Genomic DNA, 17,026 nt, shown 5'->3' on the forward strand with positions numbered 1-17,026 from the left:
GTCGATCTTGATGGGCTCAGAATCACTCCGAAAGCAATTCTCTTCTGGGACATTCCTACCTACTTATGGTTAGATATCAGTAACTTACAAAGAAAGGTTTGTTTTGCCTAGCATCTCATTTGTTTAATAACCACCATGAATGGGAGGGGAAAAAAATACCTCTTCACAAAAGGGAGTTTATTCCGTTCATTGAAAGTGCAGTGAATACCTTGCGAGACTGCACTAGCAGGAAAGTGACCTGAACTTCCCTAACACTGTATCTCCTGAACTTTCAGTTCCGCTCATTCTTTCAGTTTGTTTCCTCTGAGCTCCCACACACACCCTGCCACTTCATAAACTTCAGTATTTTAAACCCTGGTTAGCAATCATTTAACAATGCCTGTATTTCCCACCCCCACCTTACTACTCCCTGCCGCAGACATACACATTTGAAAGTTTCCAGACATAACTGAGGAGTTGTTGAATGTGAATCTCAGTAATGAGGGCATTCAGATACTTTCAATGATAAAGTAAAATGTTTTATCTCTTTTTTGAGATGGAGTCTCACTGTGTCACCCAGGCTGGAGTGCAGTGGCGCATCTTGGCTCACTGCAACCTCTGCCTCCTGGGTTCAAGCAATTCTCCTGCCTCAGCCTCCTGAGTAGCTGGGATTACAGATGTGCATCACCACACCCACCTAATTTTTGTATTTTTAGTAGAGACAGGGTTTCACCGTGTTGGCCAGGCTGGTCTCAAACTCCCGACCTCAGGTGATCCATTTTATGTATTATTTTTAAGTTAGCAAAACATTTCCTTTAATGCACAACCTCTCCATTTGTTTTTGTCTATTAGATGAATATTTAATCAGCAGCTGCAGTGTTCATTCAAAGTCTCTGTGTTAGGTAGGTATGGTGTTGAGATGTAAGGAAATGAGGCTAGGTGCAGTGGCTCATGCCTGTAATCCCAGTACTTTGGGAGGCCAAGGCAGGAAGATCACTTGAAGCCAGAAGTTTCAGACCAGCCTGGGCAACATAGCAAGACCTTGTGTCTACAAAAAATAAAAATTAACCAGGTATGGTGGCACGTGCCTATAGTCCTATTACTACTCAGTATAGTCCTGTAATATTAGTGCCTGTAGTCCTAGCTACTCAGGAAGGAGGCTGAGGCAGGAGGATCACTTCAGCCCAGGAGCTTGAGGTTACAGTGAGTCGTGATTGCGCCACTGTACTCCAGCCTGGGTGACAGACTGAGATCCTGTCTCAAAAAACAAAGAAAAAAAAAAAAGAAAAAGAAATAAGACCTAGTTTCTGTTGTTACTAGTTTAGATGTAACTATAGTATAAATTGGGAGAAAGATTCACCTCCAACTAGAGCGATCAGGGAAGATCTTTGGGAAGGGAAGTGGTGTTTTAGTTTGGAACTGAAGGATAGGTAATATTTGGAAATACAAGGATGATTAAGGTTGGTCCTGATGAAACAACAGTGTGAACAAAGGGAGAGAGGGAAGAGAAGGTGGAACGTGTGGGCAACAAAATTACTCATTTTGGCTGAAGCATGGGATGCAAAGGAGGTTATTAAGGGAAAAAGAATGTTGGTGATTATTGTAAAATATTTCCAAGTGCTGTATTTTATCTAAAGATTATACATATTATTTTATGTAATGTTGTATAGCTTTTCTTATTTTAAATAATCTCTTTAGAGTAGAAGATGCTAAAATTATTTTCTAGAATTAAATTACCAGAGAAGTGGGGCAGTAATTTAATTAGGTTCATCCCCCTTCCACCATGTATTTTTGTGAATTTTATGGCGTCTCATAAAATAAGGAAATCTTTTTTCCCCATTAAAAAAATGTACGGGGAGGGAATAACAAGGTATTTTGAAGAGTTTACCTTATTAACGTCAGAGATAAAAGCTTCTTTATCTGGGAATAAGTATATGTATTTTAAAAAATTATTTTTGCTGGTTACATTGAAAAAATTTTAATTTTGAAGCAATTTAAAACATACAGAAAGGTTGAAGTATGGTATAAATAACCTTTTTCCTCTGGACTTATTTTTTTTTTTTTTTCTTGCCCCAGACCTGAGTGGATTCTCTGGACTTTTTAAGAATAGGTTGCTGGCCGGGCGCGGTGGCTCAAGCCTGTAATCCCAGCACTTTGGGAGGCCGAGACGGGCGGATCACGAGGTCAGGAGATCGAGACCATCCTGGCTAACACGGTGAAACCCCGTCTCTACTAAGAAATACAAAAAACTAGCCGGGCGAGGTGGCGGGCGCCTGTAGTCCCAGCTACTCGGGAGGCTGAGGCCGGAGAATGGCGTGAACCCGGGAGGCGGAGCTTGCAGTGAGCTGAGATCCGGCCACTGCACTCCAGCCTGGGCTACAGAGCGAGACTCCGTCTCAAAAAAAAAAAAAAAAAAAAAAAAAAAAAAAAAGAATAGGTTGCTGACATGATGCCCCATCACCCCCAAATACTTTGCTATGTATTTCCTAGAAAGACATTCTCATGTAAAACTATTGTGTCTGGAATTGGTGGGTTCTTGATCTCACTGACTTCAAGAATGAAGCCGTGGACCCTCACGTTGAGTGTTACAGTTCTTAAAGATGGTGTGTCCGGAGTTTGTTCCTTCAGACGTTCAGATGTGTCTGGAGTTTCTTCCTTCTGGTGGGTTCGTGGTCTCGCTGTCAGGAGTGAAGCTGCAGACCTTCGTGGTGAGTGTTACAGCTCTTAAAGGCAGCGTATCTGGAGTTGTTCGTTCTTCCCAGTGGGTTCGTGGTCTCGCTGGCTTCAGGAGTGAAGCTGCAGACCTTCATGGTGAGTGTTACAGCTCATAAAGGCAGCCTGTACCCAAAGAGGGAGCAGCAGAAAGATTTATTGCAAAGAGCAAAAGAACAAAGCTTCCACGGTATGGAAGGGGACCCCAGTGGGTTGCCACAGCTGGCTCAGGCAGCCTGCTTTTAGTCTCTTATCTGGCCCCACCTACATCCTACTGATTGGTCTATTTTACAGAGAGCTGATTGGTCCATTTTGACAGAGTGCTGATTGGTGCGTTTACAATCCTTGAGCTAGACACAGAGTCACAGAGTGCTAGTTAGCTAGAGAGTTAGCTAGATACAGAGTACCAATTGGTGTATGTACAAACTTTGAGCTAGACACAGAGTGCTGATTGGTGTGTTTGCAATCCTTGAACTGGACACAGAGTCACACAGTGGTAGTTCCCCAAGTCTTCACTAGGTTAGCTAGATATAGTGTGGGGATTGGTGCACCTAGGATCCTCCGGCTAGATTTATAAAAGTTCTCCAAGTCCCCATCTAGTTCAGGATCCCAGCTGGCTTCACCCAGTGGATCTTGCACCAGGGCTGCAGGCAGAGCTGCCCGCCAGTCACCAGCGGTGCCTGCATGCCTCAGCCCTTGGGCTTTCGATGGGACTGGGCGCCAAGGAGTAGGTGGCGGCGCCCGTTGGGGGAGCTCAGGCTGCAGGGGAGCCCACCGCAGGGGGAGGAGCTCAGACATGGCCCCGAGCCCTGCCCCCCCCCCCCCCCCAGGCAGCTAAACCCAGTGAGAATTTGAGTGCAGCTTCGGGGGGGCCAGCAGTGGGGGACCCGGCTCAACCTCCGCAGTTGCTGGCCCAGGTGTAAGCCCCTCACTGCCCTGGGCCGGAGGTGCCACCCGGCTGCTCCGTGTGTGGGGCCCGCCCAGCCCGTGCCCTGGCCAGTGCCCTTCAAAACTCACAATGGCCGGCCAGCGCAGTCCCTGTTCCCACTGCGCCTCTCCCTCCACACCTCCCTGCAAGCAGAGGGAGGAGGCTTCGGCCTCAGCCAGCCCAGAGAGGGGCTCCCACAGTGTGGTGGACTGAAGGGCTGGCTCCTCAAGCACCGCCAGAGTGGGCGCTGAGGCCGGAGGCCGGAGGCCGAGGAGGCGCTGAGAGTGAGGGCTGCTAGCACATTGTCACCTCTCACTATCATAAAATTAACCATGATGCATTACTGCTGTCTAATCCTTATCCTCTCTTCAATTTTTACCGATTGCCCGAACAATGTCTTTTATAGCAAAAGGATCCAGTTCAGATGTATACGTTTTATTTTGTTGTCAGTCTCTGTAGTCTCCTTAAATGGAAAAATTTCTCAATCTTTGATGTTTGTGGCCTTAAAAATGTTGAAAGTGAAAGCCAGTTACTTTGTGGACTGTCCTTCACTTTGGGTCTGATGGCTTCTCATGCATAGATTCAGGTTATTCACCTCTGGCAGGAGTACTGCAGCAATGGTGCTCTTTTCACTGTGTCTTGACAGGTGGCTCACAGTTTTGACTTGTCCTTTTACTGTTCATGTTCACTTTGGTTTATTGTTGTTGTTGTTGAGACAGGGATTCACTCTGTCGGCCAGGCTGGAGTGCAGTGGCATGATCTCAGCTCACTGCAACCTTGACTTCCCAGGCTCAATCAACCCTCCCGCCGCAGTCTCCTGAGTAGCTGGGACCCCAGGTGCATGCCACCACACTTGGATAATTTTAATATTTTTTTTGTAGAGACAGGGTCTTGCCATGTTGCCCAGGCTGGTCTTGAACTCCTGGGCTCAAGCGGTCCTTCTGCCTCAGCTTCCCGAAGTGCTGGGATTACAGTCATGAGCCACTGTACCAGGCCCCTCCCTGTTGGTGTTCACTTTGATTACTTGATAAAGGTGATGGTTTGCTAGGCATGTCGGGAAGACTTTTTATAATTGTTTTGCCCATTCCTCATGAGACTTTGAATTCATAGGCTTATAATCCATTACTCTTATTATTTGTTTTGATGCTTAAATATTCCTGGATTTCACCAGTAGAAGCCCCTTCAAGCTGCCTTCTACATGTTTGTGACATATCTCCATTATCCTTTAAACACTTGCTTACCTTTTGGCACAATACTGTGTTTCAGGCTCATTTTGTCCCTGCCTTTGCTCTGGAATCAACCATTTCTCTAAGGAATCCTAGTAGTTCCTTTTAGTGGAGAATGGTATGTAGAAGCCAAAGTATGCTAGGTGTGTGCATTGCTGTCAGAGTATTATAGATCCCGGGTCTGCTCAATGGCTAGTACTAAGGAGTATATGTAACTATATATGTATATGACATATATACTTATGTTTCTATATCTTTTTGTCTGTCTTCAGTCTATCTAGAAAACACTGGTAACTCCAATTCTTTTTTTTTTTTTTTTTGAGATGGAGTCTCACTCTGTCACCAGGCTGGAGTGCAGTGGCACAATCTCGGTTCACTGCAACCTCCGCCTCTTGGGTTCAAGTGATTCTCCTGCCTCAGCCTCCCGAGTAGCTGGGACTACAGGTGCTCACCACCACACTTGGCTAATTTTTTGTTTTTTTTAGTAGAGACGGGGTTTCACCATGTTGGCCAGGATGGTCTCAATCTCTTGACCTGGTGATCCGCCTGCCTTGGCCTCCCAAAGTGCCGGGATTACAGACGTGAGCCACTGCGCCCGGCCTGGTAACTCCAATTCTAATGAACACTGTCCATTCTAGTTTCTCTCTCTGCATTTGTGAGTACCTTCTCTGACAGTGAGAAACCTGGCTGTCATTATTCTTGATCATTCCCCGTAGATAACCACTCTCCTATTGCCAGTGTAGCCTCCTCCACCGCATAGGTACCCTCCGTACCCCCCTGGTACTTCAAAACCCTGCTTTCCCCGTCCCTCTCAAGCTCTTACTTACCATGCCAGGGTGCCCCTAACACACCTGGGTGGACAGTCCTTTCCTCACCCTAGTCAGACTTCAGGAACTCATGCCAGGCTGCCCCTCCCACGAGTGGACGCCCTTTTCCCCCACCTCTAGCTTCAGCTTCATGTGCAGGCCATCCTTCTTTTCCTAGTGGCCAGTACTGGGCCTTCCTCCACTCTACTCAAAACCTTTGAAGCATATATCATAAAATAGGGAAACATCTACTGTCCTTCAGATACAAATATATTTAGGAAGAAGATACTGTTTTCTCTTATGAAATTGGAAGTGTCTGGAATTAAAAGTACATTTGGCTCTAAGAGTATGCACTTTAAGGTATGTGTGTGGGTGTGTGTATATCCTGTTTCCTGAGTCTCCGAATAGAATACAAACATGTAAATAACTAAACTGCAGGGTATTTGTTTGCATGTTCGAATTAGATGATAGTCTAACAGATGGGCCTTCATTGGTCCTGAGAGACATATGTTCATGTGTTTGGAGTGTAATTAATGAGAAGATAATTATTATGCATTATTAGAAGACAGAACATTTTGTTACATGGTAATTTAAGTTATAGAATGACTTTTCTGTTTTCTAAAGGAAGGTGGTGACTTAATGTTAAGAATATATTTTTTGCTAGGCGTGGTGGTTCATGCCTGTAATCCTAGCACTTTTGAGAGGCTCAGACAGGAGGATTGCTTGAGCCGGGGAGTTCCCAACCAGCCTGGGCAACATAGAGAAACTGTATCTCTACAAAATTAAAAAAAAAAAAAATTAGCTGGACATGGTGGCACATGCCTGTAATCCCAGCTCCTTGGGAGGCTGAGGTGGGAGGATTACTTGAGCCCTGGAGGTCAAGGCTGCAGTGAACTGTGATTGTGCTACTGCACTCCAGCCTCTGTCTCAAAAAAAAAAACAAAACTATATTTTCTTCTTAACTCTTCTGCCTCCTGGCATTTGAACCCAAATGATGATTGCTGCTGAAATGGATATATCTAGTACTTTCTATGTAACTATATTAGTGATTGTATTTTAAATGTATATGGCATATGACTTGTAAAATTCTAGAATAATATTTATCCTGGAAGTCATGCCTTCTGTCCTGAGAGGTATAACAAGTCTCTCTAATGTTTACAGTACATGTGGTACTCTTAAAGAGGCAGTATTTAGGAGAAGGCAACTCTATTGTGCTTTATAAAATGTAATTAAAGTTTATATTGTAATGTTTTATATTTGGGTTGTTTGTCATGGAATGTTAGGATTAACTGTTGTGCAAACATGAGATATAATAATACTAATAGGAACTCAAGGAATGCAGAATGAAATATAAACCCCCATCACTTTAATGGGTTGGTGAAATCTCCACTCCCTAATTTCATACTGGGTGGTTTGATAATGGCCCACACTTAATAATGAACATATTAGAGAATTGTGAAAATGTCAGCTAATTGAGTGATTGAGTCATTTAGTCTTAGCCTGTGCTGCAACTAGCAGAGCAAAACTCATCAGAAGGCAGAAGCCAGATCACTAGGAAGAAGGCTTAAGCCTACGTGGTCTGAAAAGAGGTGAAGCAGGCAGGGAAACTGAAATGTTCTATAGGACTCTGGAGAAGAGCTTCCAGGCAAAGCAAAAGATCTCTAATGAGAAGTACAAAGGAGTATTAGGCAAAGCAGTAGGCTAAGAAGAACCCTTTTGTTGGCAATAAAGATGCATTGGAAATGAACCAGTTGTAAGGATCTCCTTACATGATTTTCTAACGTGGAACACGTCAGTATTGCCAAACATCATATTTTGTAGATAAAGGAAAGGGGATAAGTGTAGTAGATAAGAAGTAAATAATGTGTGAACCAGTCAGCCAGGAAGTGAGTTGAGTGTGGGGTAGATAATGGAGAAGGGAAAGCAGCAAAGAAGGAAAGAAACCTGGAAGGAAAGGAAGGTATCTTTCTCAAGGATCAACTGTAGACTGTGGGATGTATTATTTGTATTTGTCCTTCGAAATACTGGTTGTTAATATTTCTTTGGTTCTTTGTCAATTTTTTAATATATATTTGCTAAGTGCTAGGAAGATTTTTCCTTTAAAGTTTCAGGATTTGATTTTTGTTGTTGTTTTTTCTTCTCAATAGAATAATCATAATAGCCTGTCTTAGGAAAATTATTCTGTGGTTTATATTCATTAGCAAGATAACATTAACTTTATAGCAGAAGAAATAAGGCAAAGACCAGACTTTTGTCCTTTCAGAATCAGATTTCCCCATTCTTGCACTACATTTGTGTAGTTAAGTGTTACCTTTAGCTTTTATCATTTAAATGTTTTGTCAGTTTTCTAAGTGTCAAGCACTATTCTGTCAAGAATAAAAGGATAAGAAGACAGAGTTCAGATCAGTGGAGAGGATGGATTGATTAATAGATGGTCTTGGAATAATTTATTAACTCTTTGGGAAGAATACTTATGTTACTAGTTTGAGAAAATACTTTATGCAGTACATTTAAGAATATCAGATTTAGAAACTTTTGATTGAAACTCTGGATTTATACTTAGCTAAATAGAATCCAATGTTTCAGGTCATTTTTCTTAAACTAAAACTTTTTTTTGTAGCATCTGCAGAAAAAGAGGCAATCAAGGGTACATACTCCAAAGTACTGGATGCATATGGACTCTTAGGTGTTTTGCGGTTAAATCTTGGTAAGTTTATCATTCAGTAGAATTCGTTCATTTTTTCATTTCTATTTTGTAATTCTAAGGATTTGAGAGGGACTAGCTATTAATTATTGTAGACTCCTTATTTAAGCTACACATGTGCTAACATCTTTTAAACATTAATGTAGCTAGTGTTGTGATAATGTTTGTTGCCCAAAAAGGCATGCTACATGCTCAAAGTCATGTAAGTCTAAGTTTGGAGACAGTCTCTGGTGTGAGCACTTGAAGAGATAAGTGTCAGTTGTCAAAAGAGAAAATCAGAACATTTTCCTTTTTGTTGCTTCAGTGCATTTAGGAAAAAGTGTCTTCATTAGAACTACACTGATTTTTCTTGGTTTATAGTGGAAAAGACATCTGTTTTGAATTCAGAAAGTCTCTGCTTGAGCCTTTTTTTTTTTTGCCACTTAATGTCACCATGAGCTGCAGAGTAACCTTTGCAGTTACTAGTTTATCTATGACTGTGCGGCTCAAAGTGGTGCTTCAAGATTGGTACTGGTCCATAAATTATTTTGTTATTGATCTATGATAAGATAAGGAGCTTGCACTATGATGTAAATCAACATGTGGCTTCTTTCATTGATAAAGTCTTACTAGAAAAAAAGGTCAGCTAAACTAAAGGATGAACTTAGTAATATACACTAGTAATACACTTAGTAATATACACTTAGTAATATACACTAGATTTCCATTCTAGTGTAAGCATCCTTTCTCACTGTGAGCTGGTAACAGTTCATGGACCATACTTTGAGTAGCACTGTTCTATAAAATGGAGATTTGTCATTTGTTATGGATTGATCACATATAAAGCACTGTGCTTAGGTGCTTTGCTGATTAGTCCTGGGTAAGTCTCACAGTGTACTGAGGTATTTGCTTTAATCTCTTTTTATAAGAGATGGTATCTCAGGTTGGTTATGCTACGTACTGAAATTGGTCCAGGTAATACGTAATGGAGCCACGATTCAGGGCCACTTCTACCTGTGTCAGAGCCCATGCTCACAGTATACCATTGTTCAATTTCAACTTTATATTAATTTCATAGACTTTTTGTCACAATTACATGAAAACAATCTCTATGAAAGTTTTTGTAAACCAAATTGCTTTATAAATTGTTACCAGAGACTTTTGCCCATATGTCATCAATATCATCAGCTCAAAATAGTATACCATTTTTTCAACTTTACTATTTACAAACAACTTGTAAAAATGAGTGTGAATTCATTATCTTATCTGAATTTTCTGACAGTCATTAAACAGAAGTAGAGAAGGTAACACATACTTTTTTATTTGATAAAGTTTTTTTCTTGTTTGTTTCAGTTTTTTTGAGACGTACTTTTTACTCTTGTTGCCCAGGCTGGAGTGCAATGGTGCGATCTCGGCTCACCGCAACCTCTGCCTTCCAGGTTCAAGTGATTCTCCTGCCTCAGCCTCCTGAGTAGCTGGGATTACAGGCATGCGCCACCACGCCCAGCTAATTTTTGTATTTTTAATAGAGATGGAGTTTCTCCATGTTGGTCAGGGTGGTCTTGAACTCCCAAACTCAGGTGATCTGCCCGCCTCGGCCTCCCAAAGTGCTGGGATTACAGGCATGAGCCACCATGCCCGGCCAATTATTTGATAAAGTTTTTATAGCCTCAGAGTAAGTTCAGGAACAGTTTTGTGTGAGATTATCCTGTTAATGTTTAAATGCTTTATTATACTTAATATATTTAAACAAGGATTTTTTTCAACCAAAATGTCTAGTGAATTTCAACACATCCATGATAAGTTTAAAATAATCACAATGTCAGATTTTAAAAATAGAGGTGCAAGAAGAAATGGAATAGCTTGAAAATGTTGGGATTTTTCATCCAGTAAAATCTTTGGGTTTTGCAGGTGATACTATGTTACATTATCTGGTCCTAGTCACTGGATGTATGTCTGTTGGAAAAATTCAAGAATCTGAAGTTTTCCGAGTTACTTCCACTGAGTTTATATCACTGCGAATTGATTCTTCAGATGAGGATCGCATTTCAGAAGTGCGGAAAGTTTTGAATTCAGGAAACTTTTATTTTGCATGGTCTGCATCTGGCATCAGTTTAGATTTGAGTCTTAATGCACATCGTAGCATGCAAGAACAGACAACAGATAATAGATTTTTCTGGTGAGTTCATTTTTTCCCTTTTGGTGATTTGGGACATAACATGTTCAGCAGTTGTTCAGTCGTCAAAACCTCCTCACCATGACAGCAAGCAAGGAGGAAGGACCCTGAAGACCCTCGATGCCCCTTTTCAGCAGCAAGTAGCTACAGAGAATGACCTCTGCTCCATCTCCCAAAAGATTTCTGGGTCCCCATGCCTTGAGGGGGAAATGTAAGAGTAGACAGTCAGATATGAGCAGACATGAGGGGGAGGTATCCATGTTGGAAAGAACGCCCCGGAACACCTCTTAGGATGCCCTGTACTCACTCCATGGTTGAACTGTCAGAATGTTGTTAACTAGATCCTGATATGGAAGGAAAAAGGCAAAGGGGAATTCCCGAGAGCCGAGCAGGCACAATGAGTACAAAATTGATGGCTATACCTTCCTGGGTTGGTAATAAGCAGTGCCACCATTAGATAGGATTCATATTGATCACTCATTCCTGTGCATGTGCATTAAGCACAGTAAGGGAGGATCCCCCAAACCTTGGTGAGAACTGGGTAAAGAAAGAACTGGGATAATAGAAGATCACAATGTAGAATGTCTTGGGGGTGTTTCCAGCAGGGTCAGCCCACTCCTCTCTTGGAGTGTACTTGTATTTCCCCCAATAAAACTTGTGCTTGCTTTACAAAAAAAAAAAAAATTGTTCAGCAGTTGTTATGTCTAGAGATAACAAGAGATAGACATTGCTAATTGAGTGTATCCCTCTTTCTTTCTCTGGAGTCCTCAGCTGAGCATGGCAGGCAGCCACTGTCGGTTTATTGAAGTTGGCATGTGACATAAAACCCCTGTGCTCCACCTGATCTAGACTGAACTTTCATTTCAAAAATACATTTAAAATAGTTGTGTAAATTTAGAAATGAATTTAATTGTAACAAAACTGTGTTACTCACATTTCCTATTCTTGGTTTTGAGATCTTGTCTCTGGCAGCATTCCCTTTCTAAGCCAGCATTCCCTTATTATTCTAAATTTTAAGGTTATAAGTAGGTGGTCTTGATTCAAGAGCAACAGACTGTGAAGTAGTAGTATACTGGGACAAAGTCTAGTACTATAATAAGGTAGGACTTATGTAGGTAAGTGCAATGTATTTCATAATTATGCATAACTGTGCTATATTCTAAGTAGGCACAAATGATGAGCAGAACACATGGGACTATAATTAGCATTGTTCTATTGCAGCAGACCAGATTTCTAGTATAGTGGTTCTGTTGTTTACAGCCAGCATTGATGTTGACTTTTTCCGTTGATATCTTGTGCAAATTATGTTTTATTATATTGACATATGGTTTAAGGCCAAAGTTCAGGACTCTCTGCTCTTGGCCTCCCTTAACAGTTCAGATTCAAAGTGTTTCCTCTTGTGTACTTTTTCTCTCTCACACTTTCACTGTCACTTACATAGTCCTTGAGTAGCACATTCGGGTGTCACCCATTTGCCCTAGCTGTCAGAAGACTCAAAGTCAACAACAACCTTAGGATAAGAAACTAACTTTAGAGCAACTGCTTGGTCACGTTGTAGTTCACATGGAAGTATTTTGACCCAGAGTGGTGGCATCAGGGAGAAGAGTGGACAGAATAAAAACAGAGTTTATAGCATTATGTGTTAGATACTTGGGTTTAGCAAAGGAGGAGACCATGAGGGAGGGGAAAGGAGAGAGAGGTTGCAGGGACTAACAGGGCAGATGAATGGACATGAGTTCCTGCCTGCCCAACGAAGCTAGCAATGATGGGATGTACTTTTGTGTAGCATTCAGAAATAGGCTTCCAAGAGTTAAAACCATGCCAACACTACACTTTTTCTAGCAGAGGATGTTGAAGTCCTTTGGAAAGGTAAATGTGTTTCAGCTGTCCTTACATTTTTTTCCCCTCCTCATTTTACCCAAAGTTTCTTAGATTGAGAGATAAAAGCTTTCATATAACAATTAGAAGTCCAAGCAGATGCAGATATATTGCCTAGGTTTAATCAATAGGAATGATTGGTTGGTTGGTCGGTCGGTTGATTTTTTTGAGAGTGTCACTCTGTTGCCCAGGCTGGAGTGCAGTGGCGCGATCTTGGCTTACTGCAACCTTCACCTCCTGGGTTCAAACAGTTCTCCTGCCTCAGTCTCCCAGGTAGCTGGGACCACAGGCGTGAACCACCATGCTGGCTAATATTTTTATGTTTTTAATAGGGATGGGGTTTCACCATGTTGGCCAAGCTGGTCTCCAACTCCTGACCTGAAGTGATCCCCCCACCTTAGCCTCCCGAAGTGCTGGGATTATAGGCGTGCGCCACTGTGCCTGGCCTCATTTTTTTTTTTTTTAATTCACTTAAGAGTAGAGATGAGGGCAAAGTCAGATAAAAGAAAGCCTGAGGTTTGTCCAGTAGGAGACAGGTTGAACAAAGGGACGGCTAAAGCACCAAAGGTGAATTTTGCTCATTTTACAATTTTGCTAAGGATTGGGATTCTTCAGCTTCAGTTTATATAGAAAAACAGAAACTTTTGGAATTCATTGTGTATACCCTTGCACTTAATAGCAATATTTTCCAGGATACAACCATGTAATTTTTGTAGCCAAAGAGTGGCAGATACCTATCACAAAACCCAGATAACTTTACTCCATTGGAAATTCTAAGCTGCTGCCAGTCAAAAGTCATGTATAAATTTAAAAGCTAAAACAGTGACACACTGACAGCAAAGAAAAATGAAAACTGACAGCAGAGAGAGAAACTCTGCCTGCACAAAATGCATAGGATTTAAGGTCTATTTAAATGGGGACAAGTAAGTTTCTTGTAACTTTGCTGTGGCGTAGATCTCAGCTGTGGTGTTTGGACATACTGGGTCACAACCAATTTGAACTTTGCCGCGGATCAATGTGGGTAGTAGTAAAGTATGGAAGTTTAAGTCAATGTATTTTTAAAATAAGTAACAGTTATCAGATTTAACATTATCCCTGTAGTAACCTCATCACTCATTTATATTCCCTTGTGCTTTCCTGGATGGATAAGAGGGGTTGGGGTCATAGCTGGTTTTCCAGAACTTCAGGTGACCACCCTTTTTATCTCTATTGCATCCTGTAATCTGAGGGGCTGGCAGGGAGTTGAGGGCTATTGCTGTGAGTCTTCAAGAGAATGCTATTACATCTTTTATACCTTATTTAAGACAGGAAGAGAGAGAGTACCGAGCACTTAAGTAGAAGAATTCCACTTAAAACCTAGAGAACCAAACTTCGACAATACAGAAAACTCACTTTCAAATTGATAGAGTTTTTCCACTTAATATATTTTCCTTAGTGGTATGTTGTTAGAAGTTTCTTTATATGTTCTGTGGAGGTCTAAGGTTCCAGGAGAGACCCCTGAGGGATAATCAGGGTGAGATGGCCAACCCAGCAAGGCTCAGTCCCAATCCCCACTTTAGCCATAGCAGCTTTTATCTGTATCATAATCATTGGGCTTCTGCATGTGTTTGTTTGAATAAATTTTTTTTCTCTGAAAAAAGTTTGGAAACCAGGCCACATCTGTTACCTAGAATGCTAAAAGTATTTGGAGTGATGGTAAACCCTATGCCTGCACTTTCTAATGTGGTAGCCACTAGCCACATCTTGCTATTTAAATTTAAATTAATTAAAATAGAGCCTTATAAAAGTCAAGCCTTAAAAGTAGAGTTTCGTGGACGGGCACTGTGGCTCACGCTTGTAATCCCAGCACTTTGGGAGGCTGAGGCAGATAGATCACAAGTTCAGGAGTTCAAGACCATCCTGGCTAACACTAACACGGTGAAACCCCGTCTCTACCAAAAATGCAAAAAATTAGCCGAGCGTGGTGGTGGGTGCCTGTAGTCCCAGCTACTCAGAAGACTGAGCCAGGAAAATGGCATAAAACCGGGAGGCGGAGCTTGCAGCGAGCCAAGATCGCTCCACTGCACTCCAGCCTGGGTGACAGAGCGAGACTCCGTCTCAAAAAAAAAATAAAGAAAAAGAAAAAGAATAATTAGTCGGGCGTGGTAGTGCACGCCTGTAATCCCAGCTACGTGGGAGGCTGAAGCAGAAGAATCGCTTGAAACTGGGAGGCGGAGGTTGCAGTGAGACGAGATCACGCCACTGCACTCCAGCCCGGGTGACAGAGCGAGACTCTGTCTCAAAAATAAATAAATTAAAAAAAAAAAAGTAGAGCTTCATAAATTGGGGTGGGGACATGCATATGTAATCCTTTTTGGAACAAGTTAGGTTATAAATACATTATATATAAAGACATAACAGAAATGGGCCATAGATACTAAAAACACAAAAATACTCCTTTTCTGTGGACCATAGATCACATGTTGAAGGATCTCATTTTATAGCCCTGTCTTCTGATCCCCAGCATAGTAAATGTAAATGAATTGATTTGTTGTTTGTGCCTTTAAATTTAATAATATTAAATTAATTTTCCAGGAGATTATTTTTAAAGTCATACTTTGTTATTTAGTATTCCATAAACTAATCATTTATTTCTTTTCCTGTTAGGAATCAGTCTTTGCATTTGCATCTCAAACACTATGGTGTGAATTGTGATGATTGGTTATTACGTCTTATGTGTGGAGGAGTAGAAATCAGAACAATTTATGCTGCTCATAAACAGGCAAAGGCTTGCCTCATTTCAAGATTAAGCTGTGAACGAGCTGGGACCAGGTTTAATGTCCGGGGAACAAATGATGATGGTCATGTTGCCAATTTTGTAGAAACAGAACAGGTATATATAGTGTTTTATATTACTTAATTAATGTATTATAGGAGAGGTACAGAAAATACTAGAATAACAGATTTTTATTTGATTCAGAACTCATTTTAACATCTATAGTGTTGTTTTATGATTGTTCTTGGTTACTTATGGGCCTTAAAAAAAAGGCTTCCCTAAAACAAACTTATTTTGGTCTGGCTCTTCATCTAGGTAACAAGATGTCACTAATCAGCATGACATAGTCAATGCTCTGTGTTTTGGTATTGAATTTTAAAATCCTCAGTTGTAGAGCTAGACAGCTTGTTTTTTTGTGAAGTTAAATTAAACCCAGCTCTGAATGGCAAATATATGTACCATCTAAAAATTAGAAATTATGATTTTTTGGCTATGAAACTATATGATTATAAATTCAGGCCATGAACCCAGCCCAACACAGATCTTCAAATTAGGTTATAAAGAGCTAAACAAAATGAAATATAAAGACATGTATGTAAAATATTAAGATTTAAAAGGAATTTATTTTTAAAAATTGTGAATCTTATGCTTATATTTTTACCAATTTTTTTGGTTAATATCGCTAACAGAAAAAAAAGTCAAGCGTGTATAGTGGCCTATTTTGGACAATTGTACATGAGAGTTAGATTATAAAATATAACTAGTATGTGCCTGGCGCGGTGGCTCACGCCTGTAATCCTAGCACTTCAGGAGGCCGAGGCAGGCAGATCATGAGGTCAGCAAATTGAGACCCTCCTGGCGAACATGGTGAAACCCTGTCTCTACTAAAAATAAAAAAAATCAGCCGGGTGTGGTGACGGGTGCCTGTAGTCCCAGCTACTCGGGAGGGCGAGACAAGAGAATTGCTTGAACCCGGCAGGTGGAGGTTGCAGTGAGCCGAGATCACGCCACTGCACTCCAGCTTGGGCGACAGAGTGAGACTCGGTCTCCAAAAAAAAAAAAAAACAAATTAACTAGTATGCAATAGATTTTAGTCAATTTGTTTTTCTAATGTAAGTGTAACAACCTTTCTGTGGAAATAGTTTACATATTATTTTTTTTTTCTGTAGGTTGTATACTTAGATGACTCAGTTTCTTCCTTCATACAAATCCGAGGATCTGTTCCATTGTTCTGGGAGCAACCAGGGTTGCAAGTATGTGTTTGACATTCAGTTATTTTTATTTTTTGAAAAATTTTCATATTTTCTAAACTTTCTGGATAGTTTATTAATTAATTCATTGACAGTTCCATTATTCCATCTAATAATGTTAACTGGATTTACAATTAAGGATCTGAGTACAGAGTTTCTGGAATTATCTTAGATATTTTTTCTTTTAATGCTCTTTCAAATAGCCATTGAAATTCAGCTGCTGTATTTAGTGTTAAAAATTTTGAAGTCTTTATAGTGTATTGATTTTCAATGTGATTCCATATTTATTACCTTCTTATCTTAGTATGTAATGATTTAACCTCTTTAGGCGGAAGAATGTAGTAGATAAAACAAAGCCTTGGGAACCAGACTTCTTAATTGAGATCCTTACTTTACCACTACTAGCTGTGTGATCTTGGGCAAATAATTTAACCCTTCTGTGTCTGTTTCCTTATCTGTATAATGGGAATATTAATAGTACCTACTTTATAGGGTTGTTGTAAGGATTAAATAAAAAGCACTTAGAATAGCACCTGGCCACCAGTCAGCACCATGTAAGGGTTAACTATTGTTGACATTTTATTTTTATTCAAAATTTATTAGTCCTTAAAGTATGTCATATTTTACTTTAGG

General features: G+C 40.7%; 1 protein-coding gene across 4 annotated transcripts in view; it reads left to right on the forward strand.

The window, feature by feature from the left end:
• Positions 1–17,026, forward strand: part of SYNJ1 (synaptojanin 1) — a 101,481-nt gene that overhangs the window by 19,208 nt on the left and 65,247 nt on the right. For all 4 annotated transcript variants that reach the window (XM_025380212.1, XM_025380210.1, XM_025380211.1 and 1 more), the window contains exons 3-6: positions 8,272–8,358; positions 10,246–10,513; positions 15,035–15,260; positions 16,313–16,396. In XM_025380212.1, coding sequence (XP_025235997.1) covers positions 8,272–8,358; positions 10,246–10,513; positions 15,035–15,260; positions 16,313–16,396 — 665 coding nt within the window. The remainder of the gene's footprint in view (positions 1–8,271; positions 8,359–10,245; positions 10,514–15,034; positions 15,261–16,312; positions 16,397–17,026) is intronic.

The sequence above is a fragment of the Theropithecus gelada genome, chromosome 3 (assembly GCF_003255815.1).
Source record: "Theropithecus gelada isolate Dixy chromosome 3, Tgel_1.0, whole genome shotgun sequence".
NCBI lineage: Eukaryota > Metazoa > Chordata > Mammalia > Primates > Cercopithecidae > Theropithecus > Theropithecus gelada.